This window comes from Rosa rugosa, chromosome 2 (assembly GCF_958449725.1).
Source record: "Rosa rugosa chromosome 2, drRosRugo1.1, whole genome shotgun sequence".
Lineage (NCBI taxonomy): Eukaryota > Viridiplantae > Streptophyta > Magnoliopsida > Rosales > Rosaceae > Rosa > Rosa rugosa.
The window spans coordinates 22,236,778-22,253,916 of record NC_084821.1 but is presented as its reverse complement, the minus strand read 5'-3'; the positions used below and the strand labels follow the sequence as shown (position 1 = coordinate 22,253,916).

Sequence of the window (17,139 nt, the reverse complement as noted above, 5' to 3'; positions counted from 1 at the left end):
TTTTTCCCGTGACTTCTTCATATGAAATTATCCACCATGAGTGTAGATCATTCTATCAAATTTTCAGAATTTATTTCCATGCCTTGGGCCGGAATCTCTGCTGGACTTCTTACAGGTCCAGTTTTCCTGTTTTGCTTCTGCAGAAAATTGGGCTGACTGTTTGAAGGCCTTCCACTTCTATCTGGCTCTTGTACTCTTCATAAGAAATGTTTCTTAGGATGTCTATAATGGATCTGGAGAGTTTCAAAGCTTTTGGAATAGTGGCTGGGCCGGAAACGCTACTGGACTTCTTAGAGGTCCAGTTTTCCAGTTTTGCTTTTGCAGAAAATTGGACTGATTGTTTGAAGGTCTTCCACCTCTATTTGGCTCTTGCACTCTTCATAAGAAATCTTTCTTAGGATGTCTAGAATGGATCTGGAGTTTTTCAGCTCATTTAGAGTTCATTTGGTTAGGCGGCCGCTCATTCTTCCTTGTCTAGCTCACTTTCTCCTAGCGGAGTAAGAAAATGTTCTAAGGTTGACTTTTTAGTGCATTTCCATTCTTCTCCATCATGTCCTAGCATGATAAGGAAAACATAATAAATATATATAAATAAACACAAAGGTTAAGCAAAAGTACAAGATTAGGGAAATAATGAAATTGGATTAGTCAACATTAAATTTGGACTTTAGAACAAGTAATTTCCATGTTTTATGGGACAAATATGTATATGAATTATGATCCGGCAGTAATCTCCTTAAAGGAAATCTAGGTGAGGAGAAGTCCCCTCGAAGTAAATCTGGGTAAGGAGCCAAGGGTAATTTGGGTGAGAAGAAATCCTACTAAGGTGAATTTGATCATGCCACCCAAGATGAAAACCACGAAGCTAGAACAGTTGGTCATGGTGCTCAAGAGAAGATTGTTTATGGGAGGAGGATTAGAGGTGCAAGTGCAACCAAGGTTTCAAATTTTGGTTCAGTTTCTATTTCGATACTTCAAATTTAAGAAAATTTCGAAGAAAGTTTCAATTTTTTGATCAAGAAGAACTTCATTAATAATGAACTACTTACAACGAGTTTTAGGCAACATCTCTAACACAGAAATGGTCATTAGACTTCACATTGGAACTCTATAATGACTAACACTACAACTAAATGGCAAAGACAACAAGTGCCGGAGCATAACATCTCACCTCTCATCTAGCCAAGAAGAATACTGAAGCTAGACAACTCACTTGTGTCGACACTAACTCGCCACCCAGAATCCACCTGACCAGCTTTGATCAACCAAGCCAACACTCGTTGTGACCTAAACCCGACCAAAGGGATTGTCGAACATTCAGACCTGGGACTAAAGTAAACCCAACATCGTCACCACCCTATTGTCAACCCCGTCAACCAACAACTGCTCCAAGCTGCCATCGCCTCCGACCCAAAACCAGACAGGAACGACCCCCTAAAAGGCCAATAACGCTCGTCTGTGCACAGCCAGATATTTTGGCTGACCTAAAACCAGATAGGAAAGTCCCACTAGAAAGCGGAGGAGAAGATTGTCTCTGTCAGAACCTGTAGTGTCTTATTACCAACAAAAAACAAAAAATAAAACCAAACCCTAAAGCACTAGTAATAGCCAAGCCCGCCACCATGGCAAACCCGATCCGGTCGCACCGCCACCATCCCACCGCCGCCCTTGACGGAGTCGCCGCAGAAGCGGTGCCCCACCCACCACGATCTCCACCTATCAACCCCTCTATTACCATCTAAGTAAAACCTGGATCGCGTGCTCAACCATCCACCAACCAAAAGGAACCAGCAATAAAACAATTAAAAAATAAAGACTAAAAGCCCACTAGCCAGGGCCCAAAGCCATAGACCCGGCCTAAAAACCTCCATCCTCCCAAACCGCCAGACTGATCGCAGAGAGCCAATCCCATCGTCGTCAAATCTGTGGCAACACCACCAACGAATCATTATGCAGCAGCGAACATGCAACTACCTCCGGCTGACATCAGTGGTGAGACCACCGGACCAACCAAATCCATTTTGGATCTGTGTTGTCCCGCAGATCGGAAATTCCACCACTGGTCAGATCTCTGATACTCCCTCGATCGCTAACACCAGGGAAAAAACCACCACGCATGGCCGCTCTGGCGACCCCAGATCCCGCCGCCAGCCAGCAGCCCCCCAACAACTGACCTCTGTCGCAATCGGCCAAGCCTCCAGGAAAAGAGATCGCATCCGATCCGTCAGGCCTGAAATTGACATCGCAAACATCCATCTCCAGCCACGCCTACGCCAAGGAGTCCCGGCGGTTGTCCTTGGATCGTCAAAGGCCTGTTCGCCGACGATGCCCCAAGGACGCGCCGCCGGACGGAGCATAACTCACTCACATATACCAAGCGCGTGCAGCGCATTCTATAGACTATGGGAAATTCGAACTTGAGCGTAACTAGAAAGTTTCAATTTTGGTGGAAATTTTGGTTAAAAATAAGAAATCATATTAATTGCATTTATAAAATGATATATTTTTGAACGAAACTTTTATATAGACTAAACTAACCTATAATAAACGTATTTACAATGTAGCCTCTGATTTACAATTATGAACATGAACGGTTCAGGTTGGACAGATTTGGTTCGGCCATTGATTTAATCTCTCTCAATACCTTAACGATCATCAATTTGGTTGAAAATTTGCCGAAATAATCTATACGTTAGGACCTAAAAACTAAACAGTCAAGATGCTGAAATACGACTGAATAATGGGGCCTAAAAGAAATTCCTTAAAATAGCTAAAAAAAAAAAAAAAAAAAAGATCGGGTTCTTGTTTTATTTTCTTATCAGAATCATGTTTAAAGGTGAAAAATTCTAGTACTTCACAACTAACCACTTATTGCTCGATAATCGTACACAATTTGCTGGAATGCCAGCATGCGTATGTCTACGCATCTTGCCTAAAGTTATATGCAATAGTAGCTGATCCGTCAGTTTATAGAAGAAGTTCTATTTTAGCATCCGCTCGATCCCTTCGCACAACTCAAACGTCAAAACTAAAGTAGCTAAAGATCTTGACCTTCAAGAAGCTTTCTCATTTGGGGTTTGTAATTAGGGATCAACATAGTACTTCTCTTGCAGCCATGTCTTTGTCTAAAGATCTTTGACCTTCAAGAAGAGAAAGCATTTTAGAGTGGAGGTGACTTGAAAACTCATAAAAACTTTCTAATTTAGTGAAATTTGCAGGACTATAAATAGTTGGGAAGTTCCCGCCACATGGTTCTTCACCAAAGCCCTAGGAGAGCAGTCTTGCTCTCTCAAGACTCGGTCTTTGTCCAAAAAACCAAAAAAAACACTTCCCTTATGCTCTCACTCTCACACCCACTGCGTTCTTGCTCTACTTGTCTTCGCCTACACTCTACTCTCCGCTCTCTCCGTCACTCCTCTCTCTTCCCCTTTCCGATTTCCCCAAACCCTAATCGCGCCATGTCCTCCAATCGCCCCTCCGCCTTCGACGCGCTCATGTCCGGCGCACGCGCCGCCGCCGCCAAGAAAAAGCCCCAACCCTCTTCCTCCCCCAAGAAGCGCAAAACCCTAAACCCCAATTCCGCGCCTAAGGAAAATCCCCAATTGCTATCCAAACCCGAAGACGCTGCTCCGAGCCCGGCCCCGGAATCCAAACCAGAAACGGAGAAAGAAGATCAAGAACAGTCTGGAAATGGAGTTGAGCTGGCACCGACGGCGAAGAAAGTGTGCGCGGCGGCTGGAGTGGAGGAGCGGACGGCTCAATTGGCGAGTAGAATTGAGCTGTTGAAGAAGAAGGCCTTGGATTTTGACCCGAAGCTGATGGCGAATTGGGACAAGGGCGAAAGGGTTCCGTTTATGTTTCTTTCTTTGGTTTTCAATTTGATTTCCAAAGAGTCTGGGCGGATTGTGATTACGGATATAGTGTGTAATATGCTTAGGACTGTAATCTACACCACGCCGGAGGATTTGCTTCCGGTGGTTTATCTCTCGGCCAATAAGATTGCTCCGGCGCATGAGGGATTGGAGCTTGGCATTGGGGACTCTTCGATTATCAAGGCGCTTTCGCAGGCTTGTGGGAGGAGTGAAAAGGATGTTAAGAAGCGCTATGATGTATGCCCATTTCTCATTAGCTTGTTTATTGTTCATATTCTCCATGACATTATATAATGTAGGAAGATGATCCAAGATATAAGTTTAAGTCATTTGATTTATATCCAGTTGAGTTGCATTGTAATCCTTATATTACGGTGCCGGTGCTATTCTTCGAGTTTGATGGCCCCTTACATGCATTCTGCATTTCAGATGCTTCAGGGACTTCGCTTGATTATTGTTCAGCTGTAATTTGTATCTTTTAATAATCAATGGCCTTCAACTTGATAGGCAGAAGGAGACTTGGGTATTGTTGCACAGAAAAGCCGTTCATCCCAAACTATGATGCGCAAGCCTGAGCCATTGACTGTCAGCAAGGTTTTCAACACATTTCGCACCCTTGCTAAGGTGATCTATTTTCATACTTTTATAGCTTAATTCTGAAATATTAATGTTGATACATTGATTTGGATACCCCTTCTTCTTTTCTAATGCGTTGGTTTATGTTATAAACTGGAAATGGAAAGACAAATTCTGTTTTTTGTTTTTTACTAGTGCTGTTACCTTTTGCTGCACCGTGCTATATTACTTTTGCCTTTATATTTATCTTTTTAAGTATGCATTGTTGGGATATGTTCGAAACTTGGAAGTGCAATATAAGCTGGGAGTGTCAACCCTTTTATAAGAGTTAATTGCCTTCAAGACTTCTGTTATTTCCCTCAACACCACGCTTTTCAGTTTCTTTTCTTGTCAAAAAATAATTTTGTATTGGAAGATGTTTTGCTTTCTTGCTAAAACTGGAAACAAAACCTCATTGGAATTTATGGCTTATGAAAGCTAAAGTGGGGTTACTGATCACAAGATATAGTGTTGTTTCTTCACATAGTTTATGAATGAAGACTTATTGTTGCTCTCTGAAAACATTTTGAAATACGAAGACTTTTAGCAACTGATTAGATTAACTGTTATGTTAAGGTAGTTATCCTATGAAATGTTTTCTCTTAGGTCATTTGGCTCTCAACTTACTGGTGGAAGGATATATGAAGATTTGTTGAGGATCTAAAAATTGAAATTGCAGAATACTGTGTTTGTAATTAGCTTTCCCTTGCTCTTGAAATTCATAGGAATCTGGGAAGGATAGCCAGGAGAAGAAAAAGAACCATATGAAGGCACTTCTTGTTGCTGCCACTGACTGTGAACCTCTGTATTTGATCCGTTTGCTTCAGGTTGCAATATGGTCATATACACTAGATCTGAATTGTTAATTCTTTTTAGCCTATTGTAAGCATCGAGGGCTCTTTCTTGTAGTCGAAGTTGCGAATTGGATTGGCAGAGCAAACTCTTTTGGCTGCACTGGGACAAGCTGCAGTCTATACTGAAGAACATTCTAAACCACCTCCTGAAATTCAGTCTCCTTTAGAAGAGGTGAGTTTGTGTTCTTGTAATGACAAATTCATGTATTCTATTTTTTTTTTTTAATGAACTTATAATCTATAGCTGACTTGGCATGTTTAACGAATTTAGATTCGTTGTTTCTTGTAGTTTTCTCTTTTAGATAACACTTTTGGCTAAGTGTCATTAGGATAGATTCTTGTGATCATATAGGAAGTTTGAAATTTTGGACTAATTAGGAGCTGAACTGGATTTTCATTAAATATTTCACTTTTCCCTTCTTAAAAGTTTTGCAATTGTTATTGATCAGGCTGCAAAGATTGTTAAACAAGTGTACTCTCTGCTTCCTGTTTACGATAAGATCATCCCTGCCCTTCTGAGTGGTGGTGTTTGGAATCTTCCAAAAACGTGTAGCTTTACTTTGGGTATCCCAGTTGGACCTATGCTTGCAAAGCCAAGTAAAGGGGTATCTGAGATTGTCCAAAAGTTTCAGGATACAGAATACACCTGTGAATACAAGTATGATGGAGAGCGTGCCCAGGTAACACTTCATAATTAACTGCAAATTGTAGTTTGTTGTCCTAGTGATATATCGTGTTCCATAACTTGCTACTGCACAGATACATTACATGGAGGATGGTACTGTTGAGATATACAGTCGAAATGCTGAACGAAACACCGGAAAGTTCCCTGATGTTGCGATTGCAGTGTCAAGGTAGGCTCTTTGCTTGGTCCTATGCTATTTCATATTCAATTCATGTGCGAGAGGAACACTTGAGGAAGTTGGCTCTAGTATAGAATTCTTTAGTTTGACATCTCCATATGGTATTAACTGAATACCAATTGCATTTGTTGGTGTGTGAACCCAAAAGCATGTGTAGAATTAGGTGATCAATGTTTTAAAAAATGGTTTTTTGGCTCTTTTTTCTTTTACTTCGACACCGCTAATGTAATTAACTCCATACAAAACATCAACACACCAATTAAAGAAAAATGTCTGATATTTATGAAAAGACTCTGAATGGGTAATTTTATTGTTAACCAATGAGTGCCTGACTTGGTGTTTGCAATCTGGTGATCCATGTTTAGAATTTTTCTTCTAACCTTTGTAGAAGTTAGGTTCTTTAAAAGTAATTTATTTATCTTGAGGGACCTCAGTGGTGTCAGCGTCATGTTATTCGGAACATTAATTGTGCCTCAACTTTTCAGTTGCTAATGTTGTATGTCAGCTTGCAGGTTAAAGAAGTCGTCTGTAAAATCATTTGTTTTAGATTGTGAATTGGTTGCCTATGACCGTGCAAATAACAAAATTCTGCCCTTCCAGGTAAAATATTTCCACATTAAACTCCCGATTTTTCTCATCTCACAACACATCTCAAATGTTTTATGATTGCATTAATATATATATATATATATATAGTTTTTTTGGTCTGAGTATTATTTTATGTTTTATGTAATTACAGTTTAGAAGCGGACGATTTTATGAATATATTCGATACCTTTGTGAAGATCACCTACAGAATGATTATATATATGCCTAAAAAAAGCTTGAGCTATGAAGAGTGGAAAACTCTTTTAAGACGGAAACAGTGTATTATGTATATATACACCCCATACATTTCTCATCATAACTTCCCTCTTAACCACACAAATTGTGGAAGAAGTTTCTGAGAATTTCAATTTTTTTTTTTATTTATTTATTATAAATGGTTCTAGTTTACAAGAACGACAGTATTTACTCTTGATAATTGCTGAATTAAGCTGGAAAATATCTTTACGAGTAAGTGGCATTGCAGGTACTTAGCACCCGAGCTCGTAAAAATGTGAGCATGAGCGATATTAAGATTGAGGTCTGCATATTTGCTTTTGATATGTTGTTTCTTAATGGTCGACCACTTACTCAAGAACAGCTCAAAGTTCGCAGAGAGGTATGGATTTATCTCTAATCTCAATTAACATGTATAATTTATGGTTACTTTTCAACTCTGGGAGTAGGTGTGTTTTTATAGGAATTATCATCATCATGCCAACTGCCAAGTCATGCATATTGAGTATCATATCTTTTTCATTGTTACTGTAGAGTAGAAGAATTGATGTCAAAATTCACTACTTTGTGCAATATAAGATGTATTGGAGGTAATTGGTTTTTGTGAGGGTTTATATTTGTCATGTTTAATCACAAAGTGACTTACAGTGGTGAAATTATCATATGTTCTAATTGTAGAGCACAATGTTGATATATACCCCGAATTTTAACAGCAGGGATATATTTGGATTGGTACCTTTTTAATGTGGATGATAAGACATGCAATGCCATGCCTAATTTCCTTAGGAATATACTGCTGAAAGTTCAATAATAAAAGTTATTAGGTTTTAAGAAAATATAAAAAGCTCTATTCTAGAAGCTCTAGAAGTTCCTTAAGAGTGCCAACTTGCCGTAGGGTTTCATTTTCTTCTCTGTTAGGGGTTTCTTGTTTGAGTTGGTGTTGGTGTTGGTGTTTTAGGAGCTCTTTTTGGTGGATATCTTGTTCGCTTCTATGTAATTGTTCTTTTGTTTTTGTTTTTGTTTTTTAGTTTTTTTTTTTGTCAATAAAATCTTGTTTCTTATATAATATATAAAGTACCAGCTCCGCTGTTTCCTTTTGCTGTTTTAGTAGTTTACCAGTTGTAGAGGATGATGCCTTCAGATAGGAAACGTTAATTTTTAATGGGAGTAATAAGTAAGTCAATGCTGGATAGTATCATTAACTTGTTATGTTGATGATAATGAAATTAGAAGGGATCCATTACTAAAGTCTCATTTAACATGTTTCAAATTACATTTCTTAGTATTCTAGATCTAGACTATAGAATTTGGATTTCTAATGTCATCTTACCTTTTTCCATACTTGTTATGCCATAATGCTAAAAGGTGTATATTCTTACACGTGGGTCTGTGGCCTTGTGCAGTATCTTTATGACTCTTTTGAGGAAGAAGCTGGAATTTTTCAGTTTGCCACAGCAATAACCTCAAAGGATATTGATGAAATACAAACGTTTCTTGATGCCGCTGTTAATTCAAGGTATTTACTTTGTGCTTTTGATATTTCAGTCGGCAAGTGGATATGAACTGGAAATGTGTTCGTGTTGCATTGGCTCATATAGGGGTGAGATTGGGCAAATGCATTTCATGGTGGAAAATAATAATAGTAATAGACTTCTGTACAGATCCATCAAGGTTCCTTACATTAGTTGTGCTGAAGTATATCATTATTTGTTTTTCATTGGCCAAATTCTTTTCCAGTTTATTTTTATCTGCAAACACGCATTTTTATATCAATCTCATGTTATTTCTTCATCCTGGTATGCAGTTCTGAGGGTTTAATAATCAAAACATTAAGCAAAGATGCTACATACGAGCCTTCGAAGCGGTCACTTAACTGGCTGAAATTGAAGAAAGATTACATGGATAGGTAAATGGTATAATAAAATTTGTCTTGTTACTATCCTGATTTTTGAGAATTTCGGCTAATTTTGTTCGCTCTGCCCTGCAGTTTCGGGGACTCACTGGACTTGGTACCTATTGCTGCTTTCCATGGCCGGGGAAAACGTACAGGTAGCTGTAATTAAATTAGCATTTTTAGTTGGATGAAGTGGTACCATCCCGACAAATGTTCTCTTTTCTGGAATTGAATAGTTAAAAACTCATCCCTTTCTCTATAATGTAATGATGGAATTCTTAGTTCCTCAGTCAATTGCACCCTTCATGTCTGTCGTCACTGTATAGGCTTTGGTATTTTTTCTGTAAACTGTCGCAACGTATCCTTAAGTTTAAAGACGAGGTGGTGCTGATAATGATGATCTGGCCTTCCTTAGGTGTCTATGGTGCTTTTCTCCTTGCTTGCTACGATAGCAATAATGAAGAGTTTCAAAGCATATGTAAAATAGGTAACTGCAAGTTGTCTATACATTCATTACCTTTTCAGTGAGTTTGCCAAGTCCCCTTTAACTATTACTGATCATTCTGCCCGATACAGGCACTGGATTTTCTGAAGCAGTGCTTGAAGAGCGTTCTGCCAGCCTGCGCGAAACAGTGATACCTAAACCTAAGGTCTGTGTTTCTCTCTTCCAATTTGCGTTTCCACTGAAACTGTTGCTGTATTTGGTTCTATTGATTCTCTTACTCACTAATTCTTACATTCTTGTCAATTTTAGACATACTATAGCTATGCAGAAACAAGTAATGCAAATACTCCAGATGTATGGTTTGAACCCACTCAGGTATTAAACATTGACATTTTGTTTTAATTTTTTATATTACACCTCTGCACTTTGTTTTCGTTGCCCAGTTCTGTCTCTTTCTTCTTCTTCCATTTTTTATTATTTATTTATTTATTTATTTATTTTTATTTTTTTGCATATTGCCAGTTTAGTAGTTTTTGACCTTTGAATGGTGAGATAAATTTTGCTATTTTAAAAAAAATGACATCCATCGGAGATATGCAAATAGAGCATAGTACAGTTGGGAACATTTCTAGTGCATGCTTGTAAAAGTAGATTAGATATTTATATGCAATGGTTCGTAAGATATTTATGTACAGTTGTGTGTGTGTAACCTACAGATGCATTTGGATATTTTTGTTTTTACTTTTCACAATTCAAATAGAATAGACAACCAGCATACAAACAAATTAGCAAAGCCAATTTTCCTGATGCTCATACTCTCATTCTTGAGCACTTGCACAAATTATGGAAATCATCTAAGAAATGATAATGAAATCTATTGTGGGGTAATTCTATCAGGTTAGGGTTCCCTTCTTCAATCTTTAATGACAATGGGAGATTATCTGATTTAGAATTAGAAGGCTAATGTGTAGAAGTCACATAGGTCTGTTGTCGATTTATCAAAAATGATAATATTAAGGAAATTACATTGGTAAGTCTCAACCTTTTTGTAGGAGGGGGACTTGTTGAGTCTTCTCATCATATGCCTGTTTCATTTTCTTCCAGGTTTGGGAGGTGAAAGCTGCTGACTTGACTATTAGTCCTGTGTATCGTGCTGCAGTAGGCATAGTGGATTCTAATAAGGTTTGGACGATTTTTATTTGAATTTAAGTGTGAATTATTTTACTTTTTGGCATATTACTTTTACTTTGTGGAATGAAATTTGAATGGTGTATTTTCTTCATCTGCTTCCATGATTAGGGTATTTCTCTTCGATTTCCACGTCTTGTTCGTGTTAGGGAAGATAAAAAACCAGAGGAAGCTTCATCATCTGAGCAGGTGAAAAAGCGCTGATTATCTGATCATTAATTAACTGTTCGAGTCAGAGTAATATTCATCCTCTCACACTTCTGAACTTCAGGTTGCTGATATGTATTCTGCTCAATCCAACAAAAGTTCTAACCACCAAGATGACAAGGAAGATGAAGACTAGGAACAACAGTTCTCTGTAAAGACCGGCAGTGGATATCTCAATGTAAACCTGTAGGATTGAACCAATACAAGAGAGGCACAATTACAATCCTTGGACGTGTTTCACTGATAAAATGGTGCCAAACTTTGAGATTATCGGTGCTTACATGTAGCTGATTTGAGCTTTCTTTTTTCTATTTCTTTTATCTCTGCAGAATATTTCTGCATCTATAACAGATACTAATTACCAAAGCTTTGTTGTCTTGGCTACCACAGAGATCATATGTGAGAATTATCTACTTGATTGTTGATTTGTGCTCTCATTTTTCCTTTTTAGAAGAGCTGAGGCATAGTATACTGTGAGAAATATAAACGTTACAATCTAATATTGATTTCATCATTTAACACACATACCCTTAGTTGAGCCACAGGACATAGACTAATAGAGATTTTTTTTGTTTTTACTTTTAACCGAGTATTCTGTAGAGATTGAAAAGCCTATAGCAGCTGTTTGTTTAAATTGATGGATCGAGAGTTTTCTTATTTTAGTTAGACGCTGATCCTTTCCACAAGTCGAGGACATGTCACGTATGAATGTCGGCTGTTCTATTGGTATGAACTCAAGCAGTTAGCAGAATGTGATAATTACATCAACTAGTGAGTCAACAGATGAACTCTTTATCATGACTCCTTGAATCTGTTACCATTTTGTCTGCATTTCGTATTTTCGTACATAAAATTTGTATTGGTTCACATGTTACATCCTTTTCACGAACCTCTGCCTAACTAATGACGCGCAAGTCCTCCATGTTACCTTGCTGCATCAGCTCAGCAGAGGCACGATGAACTGTATAAAATGGTCTGGAAGACACTTGGTCTTGCTTTCCACTCATGATAACGAAGAGAAGAAGGACAACACGTTTCTTGCTTGAAGGGATGAGCAGTCTTGTCTTCATCCTTTGAACAAAGAAATTTGGTCAAGGAGTCACAATCCAAGATCTGAATGATCACTGTTATTCCTATGCCGTGTTGAACAAACAATCATGAAGTAGCCACCTCTGTTGGGTTTTGGATATGCTTTATATGCTAATTGGTTTATGGTTTCTAATTGCCTCCTGAAATGGTAATTGGATTGTTATTTATTGATAACCACTTCAATTGGATGTTAAGTCCCTTCTCGCTGTCAAATTCTTGGGTTACTTTGATTAGATTTCGACTCACTCGTCGCTTTATTAATTATCAATCATTGATGTATATACACGAATTTATAAAACCGTATTTATATAGATTGAACGTTGGTGGACGTAGATGACTACATTTAAGTTTTTTTCTTTTTCTTTATGGTAGTAAATGACTAATTTGGGTTATCACTATATTGATGCGTCTCACTGGTGTAAATGTAAAACTCAACATGGGAAACACACGTTATCAAATTTCTACAGACAAGAGTTCATCATAAAATGTAGGTCACATCAATGATGTAGAATGGAAAGCCTATGAAGTTGTTTTGAAGTTGGTTGGTGACTCGGAAGGTTGAACTAACACTTCGGTTAGAATAGAACTAAAACGTTCTTTTTTTCACCCATGTGCACCTATAGTAATGTTGGCTTTGTTAACCTGTCACTTTGTCTTTGTAACTATTTGGAGCTAGGAAAAACAAAGAGTGGTAGCGTAGGGGTGGACCTGGTTCAATTTTTCAAAATTAACTGCTAAATACATCAATGTCATTGATTTTTCATTTCTCATAATCAAATCCTAATAAAATCCTAAAAAAAACAGTTTATCAAATATAGTGGAAATTCTTCTTCTATGCACCGACAGTGCAAGTGACCTAACACTTATAAAATGATATTTATAATTAACTTTTTTTTAACAATTAAAAACTTTTATTTATGTTGGTGTAAGTGCATGTTGGTGCTCTGAATCCTCCCTTACAATGTAGTTATGTAATGTACTAGTTCATTTTTCAGTTCGGTTCGTTCAGTTGGAATCAAACTAACACTACTTGACCTATCTAAGCAGTTAAAAAATAGGCTAATAATGCACATTCTCATACACTCATTTCTCATTGCAGATGAACCGGGGACTCGAAAGTCAACTTGGATTACTGAAATGTTACTGGCAAGTTGGATTAACCTGCAATAATTTGCTCCACTTTTGAGAGATAAAGGTTTAAGCTCAACTTAAGAATAAACAAGGAGGTGGGGGCAGATTGGAGAAAGAGGCTTTATTAGTTAATTAGATTTAGAATTAAACCAGAGAAGAGGGAAGTTAAAGAAATGATGCTTCCCTCAAATATTTATAGATATAATCATAGATCACACACCAGTACCAGATCCTGATTCTGATTTTTGGGTTCCACTCAAACCGACAAGCAGAGCTCTCTTTAACCTTTTATGGTTGTTGGCCACACCCATCTTCCTCTAACCTTCAACAACTCCACACCTATAACTTAATGTTTGATGTGATCTCTCTCTCACTCTCTCATGCTCACTCACACAAACAGAATGAAACTCTTACTGAACTAGCATCAGAGTTACATTTCACTTCCCACAATACAATATGGAAAAATCAGGTCCCTCTTTCACAACATGTAAAATGTGAAAGGTAATAGAAAATAGAGACAATTTAAACCCCCAAGCAAAAACTCTGGCATAAAAGACTAAAAACAAGCTCTCTTTCTAGATCAAACCTTCCTCTGTACAAAATGCTAAATCAGTCACATACCCACTTGATATCTCATCCTCACTAACCCTTTAGTTGGTATCAAATTATAGTTATAGATATAAAAGCTAAGAAATCAGGGGATTAATCTGAGGCAGCTCTAGCAGCAGTCAGTGGTGGACTACTCTTTGGTACTTGGTCTCTGAATTAGGGGAATCAGAGCCTTCACAAAGAACCCTCTTCCTGTTGCAGCCATTAACACTAATTAAGGAGTCTTGGTGGATGAGCAGTGGCTTTGGCAGTGGTATTGGTGGTGAAGTAATAGTGACAGGTGGGATCTCAAAGGACTCAAGAGGAGGAGGTGGGTGTCTCCATTGAGGGAGTGGTCCAGCCAAAAGAAGGGTCTGGAGCAATGGACCAGCATTCCTCACTGCCTGTAAAAGCTTGCCTTTTTCAGGCAATGGCTTGTCAGGCACCAATTCCCCAATTTGGTTTTGAAGAGATGATGGTAATGGCAACTGGGTTGGTGGAATTGTGTCAACTACTGGTGAAGACACAATGCTCTCTTCACAATCTGAGGAAGAAAACCCTCCACCATTGTTGGAGTCAATCCCTCCTCTCCTGGGCTCATCTTCTATGCTTGAAATTCCAGACAGAGGAGCTGTGTGGTTGTGTTGTTGTTGGAGGAGTTTCTCAAGGAACAGTCTTTGGCATTTCTCTTGGGCCTCATCTTTTTCTCTGATAGCATTGTTGAGCAGATCTTTGAGGTGGCTCAGTTGCTCATCTCTCTTCCTCAGCTCCTCTTGTGCTGCAGCCCTTGTTTGTTCAAGCTCCACAGTTGCATACAAAAGGGAATGCCTCAAATCATCCATGCTCTGTATCATGAAACATTTTAGCACCAAAATTTTGCAAACCCAGAAAGAAAGTAATCAACTTTATGAATTAGGATGAGACCAGTCTCTCAAATTGGAGCAATTTACAGGACCCAAGTAGAAACAGAGCTCATATGAAGCTCTAAACATGAAGTAAATTGCTTACCTTTCCTTGGCAGTAGTATGCCCAGCTGCTAAGTAAAGGGCTGCATTGATTGTCCATATAATTTTCTACTCTTGTGTGAAAACTGGAAACAAAGTGAGAAATTGAGAGAGAGAGAGAGAGAGAGAAAAGAAAGAAATGAAATGGAAGGGAAAGTGAGAGGTTGGGGTTTTTGAGTGGTTCTTGTAAGGTCTTATTATAAGGAGGCTCAAGTCACTGTTTTCTTCTGTTGTTTCTTTGTTGCTTTTTTCTGCCTTGGACAAAAGCATAAAAGGCCAAAAGCCTGGCTAGCAGTAGCAAGGCCAATTCCTATATGACCCTCTCTCTCTCTCTCTCTCTCTCTCTCTCTGTCTGGTTGTCAGTCAGTCTTTTTGTACTGTCTGAGCCTGATGCCTATGGCTCTGTATTGTACAGAGAGGCGCGGGGAATCGTAATTCAGCGAAGATAGCGGGAGTGAGAAAACCAGAAAATGTGACATGAAATTTTCCGAGAAGAAGCCTTAAATTGTTTTGAAGTAAAATTGAAGCTTGGAATAGTAAAAGGCGGTGGATAAGACACCCTAAGCCTCCTAGCTTATGAATATTCCATTTCCAGCTTCTACTGTAGTGCATGACGCTTGAATAGTGTAAAGATGGCCCGGACTTGGAGCAACCGTGATCATTTTCTTTTATTTTGTATTGTTTTTAAAATTTTTGGGTTACTTTCACATATCGGAAGAGATAGGTTTCAAACGATGAAGGAAGAGATAGGTTTCAAACGATGAACTGGTTCGGTTGATCGAACAAGATCTAGGATTTAAAACTTAGGTTTTCCTCTTAGATTAGACTAGGCTCCATGACAAAAAAGGAAGAAAAAAAAGGACAAATCAAAATAAAACAGTTGTATTGTGATTCCGACCAATAATATTAAATTTCCGTCTTGAACTCGAACTCTCAATACTTTTTTGAAAAATTATTGAAGACATATTTAAAAAAAAAAAATACAAGTTTGTGTCTTATTTTGACAAGTGATGTAGCCCTCTTCAATTAAAATATACTTAATGGCTCATATAATGTTAATTTGTGGGTTCCAACTAATAATTTGAACATTTCGTGTTGGGCTCATACAATTATGTGTTTTGAGATGCGCTATAGTCATTTTCAACCAAAATGATCGTCTTATAACCTGAGTCATGTTCCCCTGGTCAGCTGCTGACCAGGGATTTCATGGTCAATCACCGTCCGACTGAAATCGGACGGTTGCCAGCTTTCATCTTTTAAAAAGTTAGAGAGTTGTCAACCGTCCGATTTCAATCGGACGGTGATTGACCATAAAATCCCTGGTCAGCTGCTGACCAGGGGAACATCTCTGCTTATAACCTAATATGCCTTATATAAAACAGCATCAGCCACAATGCTGGAAATAAGCGTGTATATTAATATCTTTTTTTTAGTTAGGTTTAACTTCTATTTTCCTGGGACTGTCCTTTTTGTTCTTTGGCATCTGACCTAGCGCTCTGCTAGGGTTTATCGTCGACCTCCCTCCTTCGACAAAATATCCAAATTTTCAAACTTCAATGGTTGTGGCCATTGCTAGCCTTCTGGCTAATTGTCTTCTTCTTGTTACTACTTTCGACTTGGCGCTTGGAGTGCTGCCTTGGACAGGGATCCCTGTGGTTGTTGTCGGGAACGGTAGTTGTGATTCCAAGGTTGATCTGAGGCCGAACTCTGATTGTTTGAAGCCGTGGTGGTCTGCGGCGGATAGGCGCATCTGGATCTTGGATCGAGGTCGTGTGGCTGACCGTGGCGGGCATATCACGGTCGGCGTTGCTGGTGTTCTCCGTCCCAATGTCTGGGCCTTCCTGGATTATTGCTGGTTCGCAGCGGCAAGTTATGGTGTCCCTGCTTCCGATTTGGTTCTCGCATCTAAGCTTTGGGGTGGTGGTTGGCGAGAGCGCTGCGGCAGTGGGAAGACCCGATTTCGGGTGTCGGAGGCTGCTTCGGAGCGAGGAACGGTAGTGGCGGATCGTGCTGAGTTTCCGTCTACGGTGCTTGCAGAGTTTCGGCACTGGGAATGGGGTGCATTTGATAGCGGTATCGGCGCCGGTGTTGGCTTTGGTGGCTGGAGATCTGAGAAGGAGATCGACGAGGCGTCCGAGCTGATTCATCTTGCCGGGCAAATTGCTGCTGGGCTCCTTGTTTTGGGCTCTCCGAGCTAGGGCTTCACAAGGGTGGATGTGTATGTGGGCTGGCATTTGAAGGGTTGACAGGTTGGGCTATCTGGGACCCCAATTGGGTTGTGGGCTACTTGATTAGGTCTACTTCTTTGGTACAAAATTGGGCGGATTTGGACTCTAGGGCCCATAGTACTCTTTAAATTTTGTTTAGGTCGCAAAGACCAAATGTTTGGTTGGAACCTTTTTAAACTGCTTCTAAGCATCTATGGCTTTGTTAGAATAATGGTGCATGGACTGTCTAAAAGGTGGGTGTACTCTGGGTATGCTGGGTTCTATTTGTTTTAGAATAGGATTTTGTATGAAATGACGGCTCTTGCTATCGACCCCATAGGGGTGTGTCGTTTGGTACTG

The 17,139-nt window shown here is 39.1% G+C and overlaps 2 protein-coding genes across 2 annotated transcripts; one reads left to right on the top strand and one right to left on the bottom strand.

Moving 5' to 3' along the window:
* The first annotated feature begins 3,009 nt into the window (after positions 1-3,009).
* Positions 3,010-11,185, top strand: LOC133732135 (DNA ligase 1-like). Its single transcript, XM_062159613.1, has 17 exons — positions 3,010-4,109; positions 4,380-4,496; positions 5,213-5,314; positions 5,397-5,513; positions 5,791-6,021; positions 6,101-6,195; positions 6,717-6,804; positions 7,277-7,408; positions 8,430-8,542; positions 8,831-8,932; positions 9,014-9,075; positions 9,336-9,407; positions 9,497-9,570; positions 9,675-9,740; positions 10,470-10,547; positions 10,665-10,742; positions 10,825-11,185. The coding sequence occupies exons 1-17, from the start codon at positions 3,249-3,251 to the stop codon at positions 10,894-10,896; spliced, it is 2,460 nt and encodes an 819-aa protein (XP_062015597.1). The 5' UTR covers positions 3,010-3,248; the 3' UTR covers positions 10,897-11,185.
* Positions 11,186-13,375: 2,190 nt separating this feature from the next.
* On the bottom strand, positions 13,376-14,805 carry LOC133731744 (uncharacterized). Its single transcript, XM_062159155.1, has 2 exons — positions 14,577-14,805; positions 13,376-14,413 (listed from the first exon to the last, which is right to left on the bottom strand). The coding sequence occupies exons 1-2, from the start codon at positions 14,631-14,633 to the stop codon at positions 13,709-13,711; spliced, it is 762 nt and encodes a 253-aa protein (XP_062015139.1). The 5' UTR covers positions 14,634-14,805; the 3' UTR covers positions 13,376-13,708.
* Between the last annotated feature and the right edge of the window lie 2,334 nt (positions 14,806-17,139).

What these genes read in the sequence shown, in the direction of transcription:
- LOC133732135 (XM_062159613.1), top strand. Translation starts at nt 3,249, where the DNA reads ATGGTTCTTCACCAAAGCCCTAGGAGAGCAGTCTTGCTCTCTCAAGAC. An exon ending in GTTGCGATTGCAGTGTCAAG is followed by an intron (nt 6,196 to 6,716) that starts GTAGGCTCTTTG and finishes GTCAGCTTGCAG; the next exon opens with GTTAAAGAAGTCGTCTGTAA. An exon ending in CAGTGATACCTAAACCTAAG is followed by an intron (nt 9,571 to 9,674) that starts GTCTGTGTTTCT and finishes TGTCAATTTTAG; the next exon opens with ACATACTATAGCTATGCAGA.
- LOC133731744 (XM_062159155.1), bottom strand. Translation starts at nt 14,633, where the DNA reads ATGGACAATCAATGCAGCCCTTTACTTAGCAGCTGGGCATACTACTGC. An exon ending in CATACTACTGCCAAGGAAAG is followed by an intron (nt 14,414 to 14,576) that starts GTAAGCAATTTA and finishes TTCATGATACAG; the next exon opens with AGCATGGATGATTTGAGGCA.